Source organism: Gopherus flavomarginatus, chromosome 2 (genome assembly GCF_025201925.1).
Source record: "Gopherus flavomarginatus isolate rGopFla2 chromosome 2, rGopFla2.mat.asm, whole genome shotgun sequence".
Classification (NCBI taxonomy): domain Eukaryota; kingdom Metazoa; phylum Chordata; order Testudines; family Testudinidae; genus Gopherus; species Gopherus flavomarginatus.
Window position 1 is genome coordinate 64,184,398 of NC_066618.1, and position 15,658 is coordinate 64,200,055.

Genomic DNA, 15,658 nt, shown 5'->3' on the forward strand with positions numbered 1-15,658 from the left:
TACACTCTAGGTGTCAGGGGTCGGCAACCTTTCAGAAGTGGTGTGCCAAGTCTTCATTTATTCACTCTAATTTAAGGTTTCGTGTGCCAGTAATACTTTTTAATGTTTTTAGAAGGTCTCTTTCTATATGTCTATAATATATAACTAAACTATTGTTGTATGTAAAGTAAATAAGGTTTTAAAAATGTATAAGAAGCTTTGTTTAAAATTAAATTAAAATGCAGAGCCCTGGTGGCCAGGACCCGGGCAGTGTGAGTGCCACTGAAAATCAGCTCACGTGCCACCTTTGGCATGTGTGCCATAGGTTGCCTATCCCTGCTCTAGGTAGTAAGAAAGTAGCAGTAAACTTGCACTTTCAATAGCAGAATGTACTTTATAGAAGCTTTTAGAGCCTGAGTACATAAACAGCCAAAAAAGCCTGAACCTCACATTTTCTGAAGTGTCCATAATTTGGGGTGCCTTCATTTTAAAAAAACAACAAGGAGTCCGGTGGCACCTTAAAGACTAACAGATTTATTTGGGCATAAGCTTTTATGGGTAAAAAACCCACTTCTTCAGATGCAAATCTCAAATTCAGGAACCAAACACTATGGGCCTATGTCTTTACAAGACAAGGGCAGAGGATAGTAATTGGGCCAAATTTGGCTGTCACAGTTACATCAATATCTTCACTGGAGTTGCTTTGGGTTTATGCTAGAGTTCACAAGCATTATAACAGATTTACGCAGGTGCAACCAGGAACCGAATTTGGCCTTATGTATATATCACGTGTTATAGTCCTTCAAACTAACCAGCTCTCTCAGAATATTAAATGCAATCTGTAAAGAAAAGTACAGTGTGCCTATTTACTCACACTTATAATAGAGGAATGATAGTTATGGGACTGTCAACTTTTACTTATATTTGTGTGTTTGTGGAGTTTATAGTCAGCCTAAAATTTACCCTGGTCTAAAATTTTTGTTTAAAAAATTTCCCCTTTTTTATATTATAAAAGTGCAGAACATAAGTTTTGCCGTCAGATCTTATTAGATTGTATATGCCTTGGGATACCATATGTTTGTGTAATCCACTGCTCGGTGCATGTTACAGGTTCCCCTCCCTCTATGAGCAGGCCACAACAGCTATAGGTCTGTTACAGCCCCCAGCTACTGGGCCTGGCTCAAGCTGTAAAGACTCTGCTTTTTAGCTCTAGAAGTCCTCAATTCAATCCCTGGTTGGTCAAGATGAATGCTGTCATATGTGTACAGCAACAAGATACGGGGGGCAATCAGCTAGTAGTAGCCACACCAATTTTTGTACATCAGGGCACAGACATGGTTTCTTTTCAGAGACAATTAGTCTATTCAAAGTATTAGCTTTGCGTACTTTTGCAATTTTTGGAAACAATAATTCCTTCAGCTCACTTCACTGAATGGTGCACACTGGGGTCGCGGCTTAACAGTTCAGAAATACTACTGGGGGACACAGCTCAAAGGCAGCTTCGTGAGATGTCTGCCCCCAAAGCCTCCATGCACTTTGAGCACCTCTGTAGAAAATGGGCTGCCTGGAGGCAGTCAGCTTAGTGTGGTAGGAAAGGGTCAGGTTGTGGTGATGGGGGATGGACCTGAGGAATGGCTGCTCTAAGTAGTACATTCCACCACTCCTGCACACTAAGTCAGTGTGAAAAATCTAAATAGATTAGAAATGGCATTTACTCATCCTACGCATCCAGTGACCCTTTGGGATGGATCACAGGTAATAACTGGCAGCCAATGGTGCGACAGTTGCAAGCTTGTGAGGCTGACACTGGTGTGGGGGCAGGACCAGAGAGGAGTTTGGTTGGACATACCATTATCTAGTGGGTCCCGGATCACTGGCATGAGAAGGATTTTCTACAAGGCCTAGATGGATTTTTGTGGCCCCACCCCTTGCACAGCATCCCTGGTGGCCTCTTGGACTGGGAGGGTAAATTTGGGTCTCTGGTGGCACATCAAAGCTCCCACGAGGGGCTGATTAACTTGTTCTCTGTATGTTTTTAACTGAGAGGGAAGATAGGGCCCAGTGTTCATTCATTTTGAAAGGCAGTTCCTGTATATGCAAAGCCATTCATTGTCATGCAAAACTACATAAGGATTTGTGGTTATGACAAATGCCCAGTAATCCCATTATGGTCTATGACATCTAGTTACTGCAAATGCACAGTGACTCATTTTCCATGAGAGACTGTCATGGCTCAAAAGAGCCATCACAAGCTATAATGTCAATACACCGAGTATTAAGAGCTCCCTAATAAGTCTCCAGAGCAGCACTCAGCCAGTGGTTTTCAGCACAGATTTCGCAAGGTTATTACCATCTTACAGTTTGATACCCCAGGGAAAGTACTGAAAGTTACATAAATGTCTTCACTCTGAAAGACCTGTGAGTATGAATGTGACACATTTTCTAGGCATTTTAAAAAAGATCTGTTCTTTCTTTACAACATAAAAACAATTCTTTCAAGGATGAAATATGAGTAAATATGATCTTATGGAAACGATGAACAGAGATTGAAATATTAAAAGAGCATAGAAGCATTGGAAGCCTTCTCTTTCAGGTTACATTTTAATTTTAAAAATAATTAAGAAAATGTATCAACGCACTCTCAACTAAAACATCCCTGGGCCACGGCAGCGTTCTAGCCAGATATTGAGCTGTCCCTGTGGCCACATGCCTCCTCCCCTCATGTAACCTGCCCAAAGCAGTCCCTGGAAAGGGGTCATGTGCCAACAAGCATGCAATGTGGGGCTAGTACACTAAGGGAAGCAACCTCACTGCCTGCACTTGGGGTGGGCCAGAATAGGAACAACTGAATTTGGGCTTATGAGGATACAGTAGAAGAGGTGGAAGAAGCTGTTGCCTGAGTAGCTGTTCTGTGCCTTGGGTTGGGGGTGGATTTCGCTCCCCAACCCTCCCATACATCACCCGTTGTCCTAGCCTTTGCGCAGGCAGAGTGAATTCTCTGCAATAAGAATTATAATTTACAAGGCATTCATCTGGCCATCAAAATATAAGGGGCCAAATCCTTGCCTGGTGTCATTCTCGTGAAATCAGTGAAGTTACATCAGAAATGGATTAGGCCTATGAAGTATAAAATAAAACCAAGTCAGCGGGCTGAACAATCCAGGTGAATGAGAGGCAATCTGAAAGCCACTCAAAGAAAAAGACTGAGTTAAAGATGAAACTCTTATTTATCTTTAATTCACTGGGCCTGATCCTGCATTTCTTGCATACCTGCTGGGGTATAGTGCAAAGGTTGGCAGAGCTGAGCTCAGTATGCATAGATACTTGTATCGCACCAGTATCCAAATGCTCCAGCAATTATAAAACCCCACACTAAGGACAAATCCTTGTCATTTGAGCAAAGCTCAAGCAAACATGCTTTGTGTGTGTGTGCATGGGGGGGGGTATTAATATGCAGAACTTGTAAGGTAAGATTTCTCCCCATGACCTGCAGTCACAGTTCGCAAGAGCTGCATAGCCAATGCCTCTAGGCTGCATTATCGGTCAAGGCCCAGTAAGGGTCGGCTCTGGCCAACACACTCTTTCAGTTTACCAAACCCACCCTCCCTTTGCCTACTTTCAAGTCCCTGTTGCGTGGTGCCATGGAGGCAGCCAGCATACAGCGCTACACGCTGGGGCTGGGGCACAGGGCTGCAGATTCATGCTGTGCAGTGCAACTTCTTTGTGGCCTGTCTTCACCCTCACACAGCAGAGCTGTGGTAGTTCTGCTGCCTTTCCAGCCCTCGTGGGCTCACACAAAATGCCCAAGGGGGTAGCATGCTTTGGAATCTGGCAGGCACTATAGATGGGAAGGGAGGGTTGCTTGCCACCTGGCTGGCTTTTAATCAGCCTAGCTGGTTTTTGTACTGCATTGCCAGTGAAAAGATTCAGTGTGCTCCCCCCGCTCCTTGGGACCAGCATTCCCTGTTCGCTACAGGCACGTGGCCATGCAGTGGTTTTGTAACTACTGCACATCACCTGGCTGGGAGAACAGCTGGCACCATCCTCTGTGTGCTGGCCCCTCAACTTGCTGAGCTGTAGCAGCTCCTCCTGGCACTGGGGACCAGGAAGCAAGATGGACTGAGGCTTGTCATCACGAAGGGATAAGGAATGGGATATGGGAGACAGAGGCTCCTGACAGGGGACAGTAGTGTGGCTCCCTCAAGGACTGAAGCTCCTGTGAGTGGGAGGGTGTAGAAGCTCATGCGGACAGAGGAATGGGCACCTGTGTGTCTAGGTGACCAAAGAGAGGGCTTGACCCAGGGCCGGCCTTAGGATTTATGGTGCCCTAAGCGAGATTATTAAACTGGTGCCCCTGTGCCTGATCTGCTCTTAGCAACACAAACATAAGCTTACAGTATTGGAAAACTTGCCACATTCATGTTATTAAAACCAGTTTAACTTAATTAAGCACACTGTAATGCTGATGGACTAGCACTAAAGAAGCAGCACTATAGAAAAAATTCTGATGACAGAATGATGCAAATTTTTTTTAATTTATCAAAATTTTATTGGAAATTTATATGAAGAGGTATTGAAACAAAGATTTGTTTTTAATTAAAAGCAATCTTTCTGGCTTTTTTGGCTGCAAAATCAGTAATAATGTCATCGTATGACAAAGACAAAGTCGTGTCTTGTTCAATTGCAAGAATAGCAAGACCAGTTAAGCGTTCCTGACTCATTGTAGAGCGGAGATAGTTTTTAATGAGCTTTAGTTTTGAGAAACTCCGTTCTCCTGATGCTACTGTTAAAGGAATTGTCAGTAGAATACGAGTGGCAATGTACACATTAGAATATATGTCAACAAGTTTGCGGGTATGAATAAACTGTAGAATGTCCATCACCGATTTTGCATGTGGCAACATTGATGACAGTGTACTCAATTCTTCGTACAGTTCAAGTCCATTTAAATCAAAACTATCACCGTGCTTCAGGAGGCTCTCTAGGTTCTTGCATTTTGTCATTAGTTGCTCTTGTTTTCCTATTTTGTTGAATTTAGTTATGTCATACAAAAATCCAAACTATTCATGGTGTACTTGCAAGGTATTAAACCTTTCATCAACAGCAGATACTGCTTTATCCATCACAACATTAAAAAATTCAACCTCAAATTTCTTTTCTGGGTCATCTATGGGCATGATCTGCTGTACAGATTCTTCACAAAGAAGTGTCCCTGGCCTTTTTAACTCATATTAACTATGTATTTACTTTATGAAAGTTGGAGAAAACATTGTGAAAACGTAAAACATTGGCTGCCCAACTTCTGGGCTGGCAAAAGTTATACTGACTCACAGGGAAAAAAAAAGCAGGAGAATCTTAGTACAACATATGGTCACTCTATACCAGGGGTCGGGTCGGCAACCTTTCAGAAGTGGTGTGCCAAGTTCACCGTAATTTAAGGTTTCTCATGCCAGTAATACATTTTAATGTTTGTAGAAGGTTTCTCTCTATGTCTATATTATATAAATAAACTATTGTTATTATCTGAGGTCTTGGCCACCGGTCCTGCTCAGGCCACTGCCAGCTGAGTAAATGAAACCCCAAACCGGCAGCGGGCTGGTGGCTGGAACCCTAGACAAGGATCCCAGGCCCTGCTCAGCCCGCTGCTGGTCTGGGGTTCTGACCACCAACTCCTGCCAGCCAGGATCCCGGCCGCCAATCCCCCCTCAGCCCGCTACCAGCCTGGGATTCTGCTCACCCAGGCTGGCAGGAGGCAGAGTGGGGCTGGCAGCTGAGCTCCTGACTGGCAAGGGGCCGGCAGCCGGAACCCTGGAGTAGCAGTAGGCTGAGTGCTGCTGGCACCCCAGACTGGCAGCAGACTGAGCCACTCAACCTCCCATCAGCCCTGCTCAGCCCGCCACCAGCCCACTCAGCCCACTGCCGGCTGAGTGAATGGAACCCCAGGCTGACAGCAGGTTGAGTGGTTCAGCTGGCCTGCTCAGCCCACTGCCAGCCTGGGGTTCCTTGGGGGTCCCGAGGCCAGCAGCAGGTGCTGAGTGGGGCCGATGGCTGGTATCCCAGCTGGCAATAGGGCAGCAGCCGGAACCCCAGAGCAGTGATGGGCTGAGCCGCTCAGCCTGCTGCTGCATACCATCAAAAATCAGCTCACCTGCCACCTTTGACACGTGTGCCGTAGGTTGCCGACCCCTGCTTTATACACTAGTAAGGAGATGAGCATATTACAGTTGTTGGAGGGCTCTTATCAGGAGTAACAGGCTATAGGAAAGTCAGTCAACAGTTTTTGTTTCTCTGATGAAAACTGGCCCACTCCCTGCCTCAAACCAAACCTGTCACTAATAATTGTCAACAACTTAATTTTCTGTTTTTGGCTAAGATATTCCCAGAGACCCCAGCAGCCAATCCCGTCCCTCAGACTGTGCTGCATTCGGCTCTCTCTAGGACCCAGCAGCCCTGCTTCTACACTGTCTGGGCTGCCTGCAGAGTGGTGCCCCTAGGCAGTGTGAGGCCCTACGCTGTTGCCTATTCTGCCTATGCCTAAGGACGGCCCTGGCTTGACCACTGGTGTGGGGTAATAATTAGCTACTGTTGGCACTACCTTTGTTGGTGGTGGTGGTGGCATGGCCAGGGGCTAGTTTTTCTGAATCTTGGAGATGGCAACCCTGCTGAGGAAGGGGTGAGGGTGAATCACACACTGTTCCCATGGTTACCTGGCCTGTGGGGGAAAGTTAATACAGCCTTAGCCCTAACTACATAACTAAGCATATAGGATATGCAACACTGCTAAGTTAATGTTGTTGTGAGGACCTTAACTTGTTCATTTCCTGACTTTTGAGTGTTTAAACTCATAACTACTGTTACATTAACCTAAACATTTTGTTTTGAGCTGCAAGTTTCAGTGTTTTGTTGGTGCCATCAAGGGGCAAAACGGTGTACTGCAGATCTAACTGGCAGCATTCAATCTCAAGGAAACCAGCTACTCTTTTAAATAGTAGCAGTGAAAAAAAGGAAACATTGTCTCAGTCAGACCTCCTCTTTAAGTACACCTAAAGATACCAGAGAAAACTTTAATATGATGCACACAGGATGTCATGGTTAGCTCAGTGCTATTCTTTGCTAACTGGGACTTCGCCCAGTAGGAGAGAGTATTTCTGAGTGACACCGGTTGACAAATCAATAAAACCAATTAAAATCTCATTGCTTAAGAGATACTAAACTGAGTGGGGGCACTAATACCTCATTCTGAACTTCCTTCCAAACTATGTGTGCTTTTTGTAGTCACTGACCAACCACATTTTATGAAAAGGTCATATTTCATCATAAACATTAATCCACGAGGTCATTAAGGAGGAATTAATATTTAGCTTGTCATTACATTTGCCACACTAAATAAATTATCTGATCTATGCTGTAATGAAACTTACAGATCATCATTCATACGGACATCACTTTTTTTCATTTGGGTTACATCATAATACTGTTCAATGGGAAGACCTCTGCATAAAGAAACACAAAACAACATTTTACTTATTGGTTTTAAAAATCCCAGGAAACACATACTAATTTTTTTCTTGTAAGAGATGTAGACATGGTATGTAATTTTTGCCTGCAGTCCATAGACTGCCCTTACCACCAAATTCAGAGATACTGGACATGTGGATACTTACTATCATTCAGACCTTCACATTTAAGTTACACAGGGCCTGATTTTCAGAAGCGTCAAGCCCCTTTGCCAATGATTTCAATGGGCACAGAATCAAGCCCTTAGAGCCTGATCCTATGAGGGGTTGAGCGTTTAACAGAAGATGCTGAGCATCCTCTACTCCCATTGAAGTCAATGGGCTGGCAGAGTCAAGACGCTTAGTGTGCAGAAAAATGGGACCTTTCTCAGTGATCTTTGTTGCTGCTGAAAAGACACACGACCTCTGACTGAGATGACGGCATCTTAGCTGCCTCTGACAGAACAGATGTTGGTTATCAGCAGCTAGAATGGGGCAGGACAGAGAAAAGTAGTGCTAGAGGGACAGCCAAACTGAAGAACATACAGTCAGAGTAACTTTTAACTGGTAAGGTTATCCCTGGAGTTAGAACAGCCTTGGGGCTTCTGACCTTCACCTGCAAAGGCTAAGCTTGCATAGAAGAAGAAGAGACATTGCCTGGAAGAAGAGAGAGGAAAATGTTGGTTCAGAATAGCAGGGCATGTGTTGGTGTGTTCTGCTTGGCTTAATATGGTGTTTTGGGTTGTTGGAAAGTTGACAATCGTCTCTTCATGCAGTGTTGTTGTAGCCATGTTGATCTCAGGATATTCGAGGGACAAGGTGGGTGAGGTAATATCTCTTATTAGAAGTTTGTCCTATAAAAGCTTTTACTTCACCCACCTTGTCTTGCCAGGAATCTTTCCATGACATTCAGAGTGCTCTGCACTCTCTCTTTCTTTGCCAAAGCCAGTCTGGATTGGGTCACTGACTTCCTTCTTTCCATTTAGCAGCCACTGCTGACACCTGACATCTATCTCAGAGGCAGGATGCATATTCCCGTCAGGCAATGCTTTCAACACTATTAAGTGGACTACCTCACATGTGGGGGACTCTTACGGAGTAGTGATGTTTGCATTAGCCGTCCCACCCGCCCACCTACCTACAAGTTTTTTCTGATAATTGGCCAAGTTGCACTCAGTGTCCTGGGAGATGTTAGACTTGAACACAGATCTCAATGAGAACACTGCACATAAACTATCTCCATGATGTGAATTCTGTTTCCAACTTTAGAATAAAAATGTTATGATGACCTGGAACTTTTATTTTTTTGTCTTAATTACACTTCAAAAGTATTATGCTGCAAAGATGCATCTTTAGATACACACAGCCTTTGTAACTATTCCAGCCGAGTGGAATAACTCAGTAAATGAGATATGGTGTTAGGGATCAGAATAACCTTTGGTTCAATGCATCTGCAGAGACTCATTACTTTTGTCTGTAAAGGGAGACATTTTGGCTTCCTATGCATTGTGAGTCAGTTGACAACTGAACATTTTGTATTGGAAACTGTATCCCCCAGCACTAAGAGGATAAATAATTGTAAATAATGCAGTGCTTCTGAAATATGGTCTTCCCTATATTATTAGCGCACACTGACATCTGCTGGTGAAAACTGCACATTACCTCAGTTCTTTTCCCACATAAAACCAGCTCTGCCAATACGTAGTTTCTCAGAAACTTAAATCTTCCTTAAAAAGGTGTGCTCCATTTCACATATCAACTTCATTATAAGGAACCACCCAGAATATTTAAAAGCCAGAGATATGTTGGACAGGAGTGTGCTGGAAAAATACTTTTCCCACTTTTTATCCTTCATAAACTTTCTGTTGAAATTTTATAAATTGGGTTGGGAAAATGAAGCATTTTGGTTATAACCACAGATTTTGGAACTACAGCACTTATACTGTTCACTATACTTCCCTATCAGTAGACCAAACAAATGTATAGGAGATACCAAAGAAGAAGTATACTCATTTACAAAAACAAACAAGTAAACCAACCCCTAAATATGAGATTTAAAAAAAAAAAATCAAGTAATTTTGTATGTGGCTCATGAACAGACAATAGCTCCACTACCAAAATCAACTATCACAGGCTCTAAATAATTTCGCTTGGTATTTTAAATACAAGCTGCTGAGACAGAGACAGAGACAGAGAGTGTGTGTGTGTGTGTGCGTGCGTGTGACATACAGGCTTCTTATACCTCCAGTGCTGGCATTCACTCCACTATGGACACAGTCACAGATTTCTAAAGTACTTCCCTTGCATCTTTACTACTTTCCGCTTTCTGATCCAGACTAAACTGTACTGTAATAAGTACTTAATACACTTCTAACTTGCCCTCCTGCTAAGTTTAATTGGAATCAACCTGCTAAGGTAGCTGCAAAGGGATGCTGCTTCAACAGCCAGAAACCAATACTCTTGGCCCCTACAATGTGGAGAAGGCTATAGATAAAAGGACATAAATACAACTTTCCAGGCAATGCAGAATTAACCTTTAGGTTTCATTGCTTCTCTGTTTGGATAGCGATATGAATATTTAGGGAGAATTTTTCAATCTGAGGGCCAATCCTCAGATATATTGTAGCTCTGCTGGGCATTTGGGGGCTACTTGGGCTCCTCCTGTAATTCAGAGCAACCTCAGGGCTGCTCTAATAGCACCTGTAGTTATGGCCCCCAAGGGGCCATTGAACTGGCCTACGACCACTAGCTCTCCTTCCACCTTGGTATGTTTCTGAAACAACTCTTATGCTGGAGGCTAAAAGCAGGTGGCTATGCTGACCAGATTACTGTTAAAGCTAGTCTTCTGTCCCCCTTCCACCACCAGAGTGGAACAGAATGAGATGAAGCATGGGCCAGGATCTAGCCCAGCATGTGTATACACTGAATAAGTCTAGGATTTATATATTTTAAAAAAAACCCCAAAAGCAATAAAAATTCTTGTCTGGAGTCATTCCAAGGACCTGTCACCATAAAGTCAATTTCTATAAGGAAAACTGATTCCATGATGGGGGGACGGGACAATGGCCTTGTCTTCTCTTTGTCCTCCCCACCTCATTTGGCAGAGAGTAGTACCGCTGAACATTACTTCATAATTCCTTTACAAAAGGGTTGAGATCTCTGAAGTCATATCTGTTTGCCTAGGCTCCTCAGCTGGTGCTGCAGATCCAGAATGTCAGTGAGACATTCAGGGTGGATAATGCAGTTTACTTATCTTGAGTTTAGTTGGATTTTCAGAGATTTCTCTTTTTCCTCTGTTTTTGAGTAGGATGAACCTGGTGCTACTTGTGTTGGAGGCACTAAGCTCAATGAATTTCACCACACACTTCTTGGAGGTTATGCAATTTTTGGAGACACCTGTGATCTCTCTATCTCCTTTGCATTGCACACACATATACCTGTAGGAAATTGCCTTTTTGAATGGTAGGAAGGATAGTCTAGGGCTAGCAGGGCCAAGGGAATGTACCACCAAATATTCTGAGCCTTGTTCAATTTGACTAGGCAGGGCTGAATGGCAGTTTTCAGATAAAGCTAATGGGCCACATTCTGGCAGTGCAATGCAGCCAGAAAGCTAGCCTCCCCCCACTACCTGGGTACTCATTTTGCATAAAGGGGAATTCCTGTATGGTGAAGAGCAGTGTATAATTTTCTCTCTCTCAGCTTTGGGTGCAGAAGGCATGCCCTGTCTATCCTTGATCCCAAAATGGCTCCTGGAGTTGGGAGAAGCTGGGTGTAAGTCAGAGCAGCCTTCAGAAAAATGCCAAGAGCCTACAGTTCCCATTGACTTCAGCGGGATTTGTAGATACTGAATGCGTCTAAAAAATCAGGCCACGAGTGAGACTTATCTAATGTCACAGAGTAAGTTTAGGACAATAGCTAATAAATAGTACACCATTACCAAACAATAGAAAAAAATAAACTAAACAAAGAGATCCAAGAGTTTCAGTAAATACACTGAAGGTGATAATGGGCAGTATAACTCAGACACACTACAGGTTAGAGCATTGTCCAAAGTGGGGGTAACAAAGTCTATCTCCAGAATGCAAATTATCTACACATATCAATCTGCATTGCTGTCCAGACTGTCCAAATACATTGCATTCCATTAGCTGTTTCTAGGTTACAACACTTAAAAAAATTGGAATGTATGAAGCATGCAACTAATCTACCTGGGCCAGGAAACTCCACCATAACCATAATGTTGATGTCCTTTAGCAAACAAACAAGGAGGCTCATTCTTTGGTCTATGATCTTCCGGCAATGAAATCGGTGCAATTCCTCCATATTCTCTCTCGGTTCCCCACGGAAGCCTGCACCACTGAAGTGAATCTCTTAACTCCTCATATCTGAAACAAAAAAAGAATAGTCTTGAACAGCAGCAGCTTTTTGACCACAGCTGTCATAATAAGCCTGCCCCAGTTGGGAGCAGAAGTAAGTCCAGTATATTTTGATTGGCTGGAAGAAGAAGATAGGTGAATGCTTATGCTAATATGCTGCAGGCATGTCTGACCTCTTGCAATATACATTGAGTGAATGAGCTGCTGAAACATGGATCACCTCTCTTGTCCTCTAGGTGCTAAATACCACTACACAAACTCATGTGCTGATGGATTTTCAAAGAGCCAAACTGTAGCAAGGCAATTAATTCACATTGACTGTACAAATTAGATGCCTAAGTACAATTGTTCTTTTGAAAATCTTCCCTGACATCTCTAGAGAGTGGGTGAGAGATGTTACTCTTTAGTATCTGCAGCCCACCAGGGCATACAAGCTCTATCAGATATGTCACAAGTTTCTGCCAACGGTTGAATAGTTCCAGCATAATTCAGTGTGCCTATATCACCAACAGTTCTGTAGTACTATGTGTGTCATTTACTTCACTTGTTTCATGAGGATGAGCACCAAGCAGAGTGAACATTTTACACACTTCCTTTTCCTCTTGGTTTTTTTCATCCGGCAGGAATTTCCCAGGTAATAATGCAGGCATAAAGCATATCCTATCATTCTGACTGATGGGGAGAGAGGCTGGAAAAACATAGACTCAGTTTCCCCCAGGTATGGTGGCTTCCTCCAAAACCTCTCCATTGAACAGACCCATAAAAATACTTCTAAAATTGCAGCAATAAACAAATGTGTGTACTGACCCTGGGAGTAGGAGTCCAGAGATCCCTCCCAAATTCAACAATGATTGGTTATACTGCTGTTCTAAGGATCAGCCATCATCATCTTTTGAGTTTATGTTAAGATATGTCCAGTTGGCAGGGCAAAGTACTCAGAACCAGGTCTCCTGGGTCCTATTTACTGCCCTGTTGCTAATGAGGTGGACATGATTCTTCTCTCACAAAGGCTACGCCTACACTACAGACTTCTGCTGGCATAGCTATGTTAGTCAGGGGTATAATTGTGACCAGGGTGGATTGATTCAAATCAAAGCAATTTAAATCATGATTACATCACCAAATGGAAAGTCTGGATTTAAATCAACTTTTCCATTTGTACTTCAGTTACTTTCTAAAGAATGCTGCATTCTCACTGGTTGATATAACCATTAAAACATGTTGATTTAAAACTAAATATAAGCTTTACACTAGATTTTGTACATGCTTTTGCTGCCTAGGACGGTACACGATAACAATACACATTTATTTAAGCAATTATATAGCTTAATATGGTCAGATTCTTAACTGTACATTTTAGTATGTTAGAAAATGGTGAATGATCTATTGCTTATTTACTAGATAATTAACTTTTTGCTCAGGATTTGTGTCAAGCTGCATTAGGGTGGTAACTGGAATTTAATCAAACACAAACAACAGCGCAGAAAACTTATTGTTATTAAAAAACCTGAAATATTTTGGATACCTGAACTTCTCTTATCAAAACATGTTTCACTTTAACAAGTAACTGTTTTATTAAACAGAGGGATTAATGCAGTCAGTGAATAAAACTGATTATTTCAGATCAGCCTGGGAAATTTTCAAATATGCCTAAGGGAAAGGGACTGGAGCTTAAGTTCCTACTTGTTGGCGGGAATGTCCACTGCAATAAAAATCCTGCAGCACCAAGTGTCAGAGCCCAGCCAACTGACTTGAATGCCTAGTGCTTGAGCTGTGGGGCTAGACACTGCAGTGTAGATGTTCAGGCTCAGGCTGGAACCCAGGCTCTGAGAGACCTAACCCATGCACAGGTTTTCAGAGCGTGGGCTCCAGTCCAAGCCTGAACATTTACACTACAAATTTCAGCTGTGCAGCCCAAGCACCAAGAGCCTGAGTCAGCTGATCCAGGCCAGCTGCAGCCATGCCATAGGTCTGTTATTGCAGTGTACATATAGACAGTATTTGGTCCTGCCATGAGGGCAGGGGACTGGACTCGATGATCTCTCGAGGTCCCTTCCAGTCCTAGAATCTGTGAATGTTCTCTAGGTCTCTGGACCATAAGACAGTCTCGTAAGTTACTTAGGCTGTCCTACTATGCCATATTTATAAAACTTGGTCTCAAAAGTTGGATGTTTTTCCCTTGATTCTTTCTTTACGTTGAAAGGCAGCCTTTAAATCAAAGTTGTGAACAGAGGCTCATAGATTCAGCATATTTATTTTTATTTAAATGATTTAAGAAATTAGAATACGTTTAGGCCTAACATATTTTGTGTTAAATTCAAGGCCATTTTAAGCAGGTTTATTTTTTCAAAAGAAAAACTTCTTATAATTTAAATAACAAAATACAAAAAATTAAAATTAAGAAATCTGCTTTTTTACATTTTTTCAAGAAAAATAATTGATTTTTATCCACCTTGATTGTGACTGATATCGCTGGCAAAAGCCCCTAGCATAGATGCAGTTATACTGGCAAAGATGCCCTTTTGCCAGTATATCACTTGGGGAGGTGTTGTGGGAGGGATGCTGGAATAAACTATGCTGGCAAAAGCACAGTTTTGCTGGTATAAGCTTTGTCCACACTAGCAGCGCTTTGCTCGTATAGCATACTGTAGCAATATACCACAAAACGCTCCTAGTGTGGACCTGGTCGTAAACTGGTGATTCAGAAATAACTTCACTAAAATCACTGGAGTTACACCAGTGTGAATGGCAGGAGAAACAGGCCAATTATTATGTAACTTTGAGCACCTCACTTAATCTTGATGTGCCTTGGTTTGTCCACCTGTAAAACAGGTAATAATAATACTGATTTAACTCAGAGCTTATTAATAAGGCTTAAGTAACTAATGTTTATAAATTATGTTGCAATCTTATGATGAAGAGCACCACAGAAGTAGTAAGAACACAGTGTACTTATTTATTGATGGAATAAAATACACAAACACGGGGGGAATAAAAAGCAATCAGTTCTTCACAGAAATGGAAAATATATGCAAAGAGTTTTTAAACAACTCAGCACTTCCAAATAAAGAAATTTTAAGTGCTTTCCAAGGGGAACTGATATTCTTCCCAAAGTGCACAGGATCACAGTGAAACCACAGAAAGTTCAGTAGGGTGTACAGTACCTTGTAATATAAGGGCCAAATTGCCCCCTTGCACATTTAAACTGGGAGGAGGCTTTCAGGGAGGAAAATTTCTGCAAGGATTCCCTTGAAGAAATTCCCTCAAATCATCCAATTAGGAAAGGCCACGAGATGCTGACTAGAAATCTGGAAGATTCCTAGGCATCTATATAGATCCCGGAAGGGTAGGGGAGATCTCTGGGAGACCAGAGCCATCAGTACAGAGAGCCTATACTTTGGTCTTCACCACACATCATTTCTTGGCAGTCCAGCTCCGTAGCATCACTTGTTTCCCAGAATTTCTCATCTCCCTTCATGACACCGTGTCAGAACATGATGCAACTTCATGAGGCAATGAGTTTATCTTGCAGGACAAATTAAAATAACCCTCTGCATTTATCAGAACCCTGTGGGTTATCAGAGCATTTTTCTATATTTAATAGTTGAATGAACGTTAGCATCTAATTTTTGAACAGCTCTGTTTAAGGTTTTTTTTTTCCTCTGAAGGTTAGAAGCCAGATATCAAATCACTGTGTATGCTGGCCATGTCAGTAGGTGGTAAACTGGACCCAAAGGAAACATTAATGAATCATTCATGCTGACTTCTATCTACCTGTTACTAAGATGCAGAACAACCACTTAACCC

General features: G+C 42.5%; 1 protein-coding gene across 1 annotated transcript in view; it reads right to left on the reverse strand.

Moving 5' to 3' along the window:
• C2H7orf31 (chromosome 2 C7orf31 homolog) overlaps window positions 1–15,658 on the reverse strand; it is a 38,328-nt gene that overhangs the window by 19,369 nt on the left and 3,301 nt on the right. The window contains exons 2-3 of the mRNA XM_050938632.1: window positions 11,684–11,860; window positions 7,401–7,472 (exon numbers count right to left, since the gene is read on the reverse strand). Coding sequence (XP_050794589.1) covers window positions 7,401–7,472; window positions 11,684–11,860 — 249 coding nt within the window. The remainder of the gene's footprint in view (window positions 1–7,400; window positions 7,473–11,683; window positions 11,861–15,658) is intronic.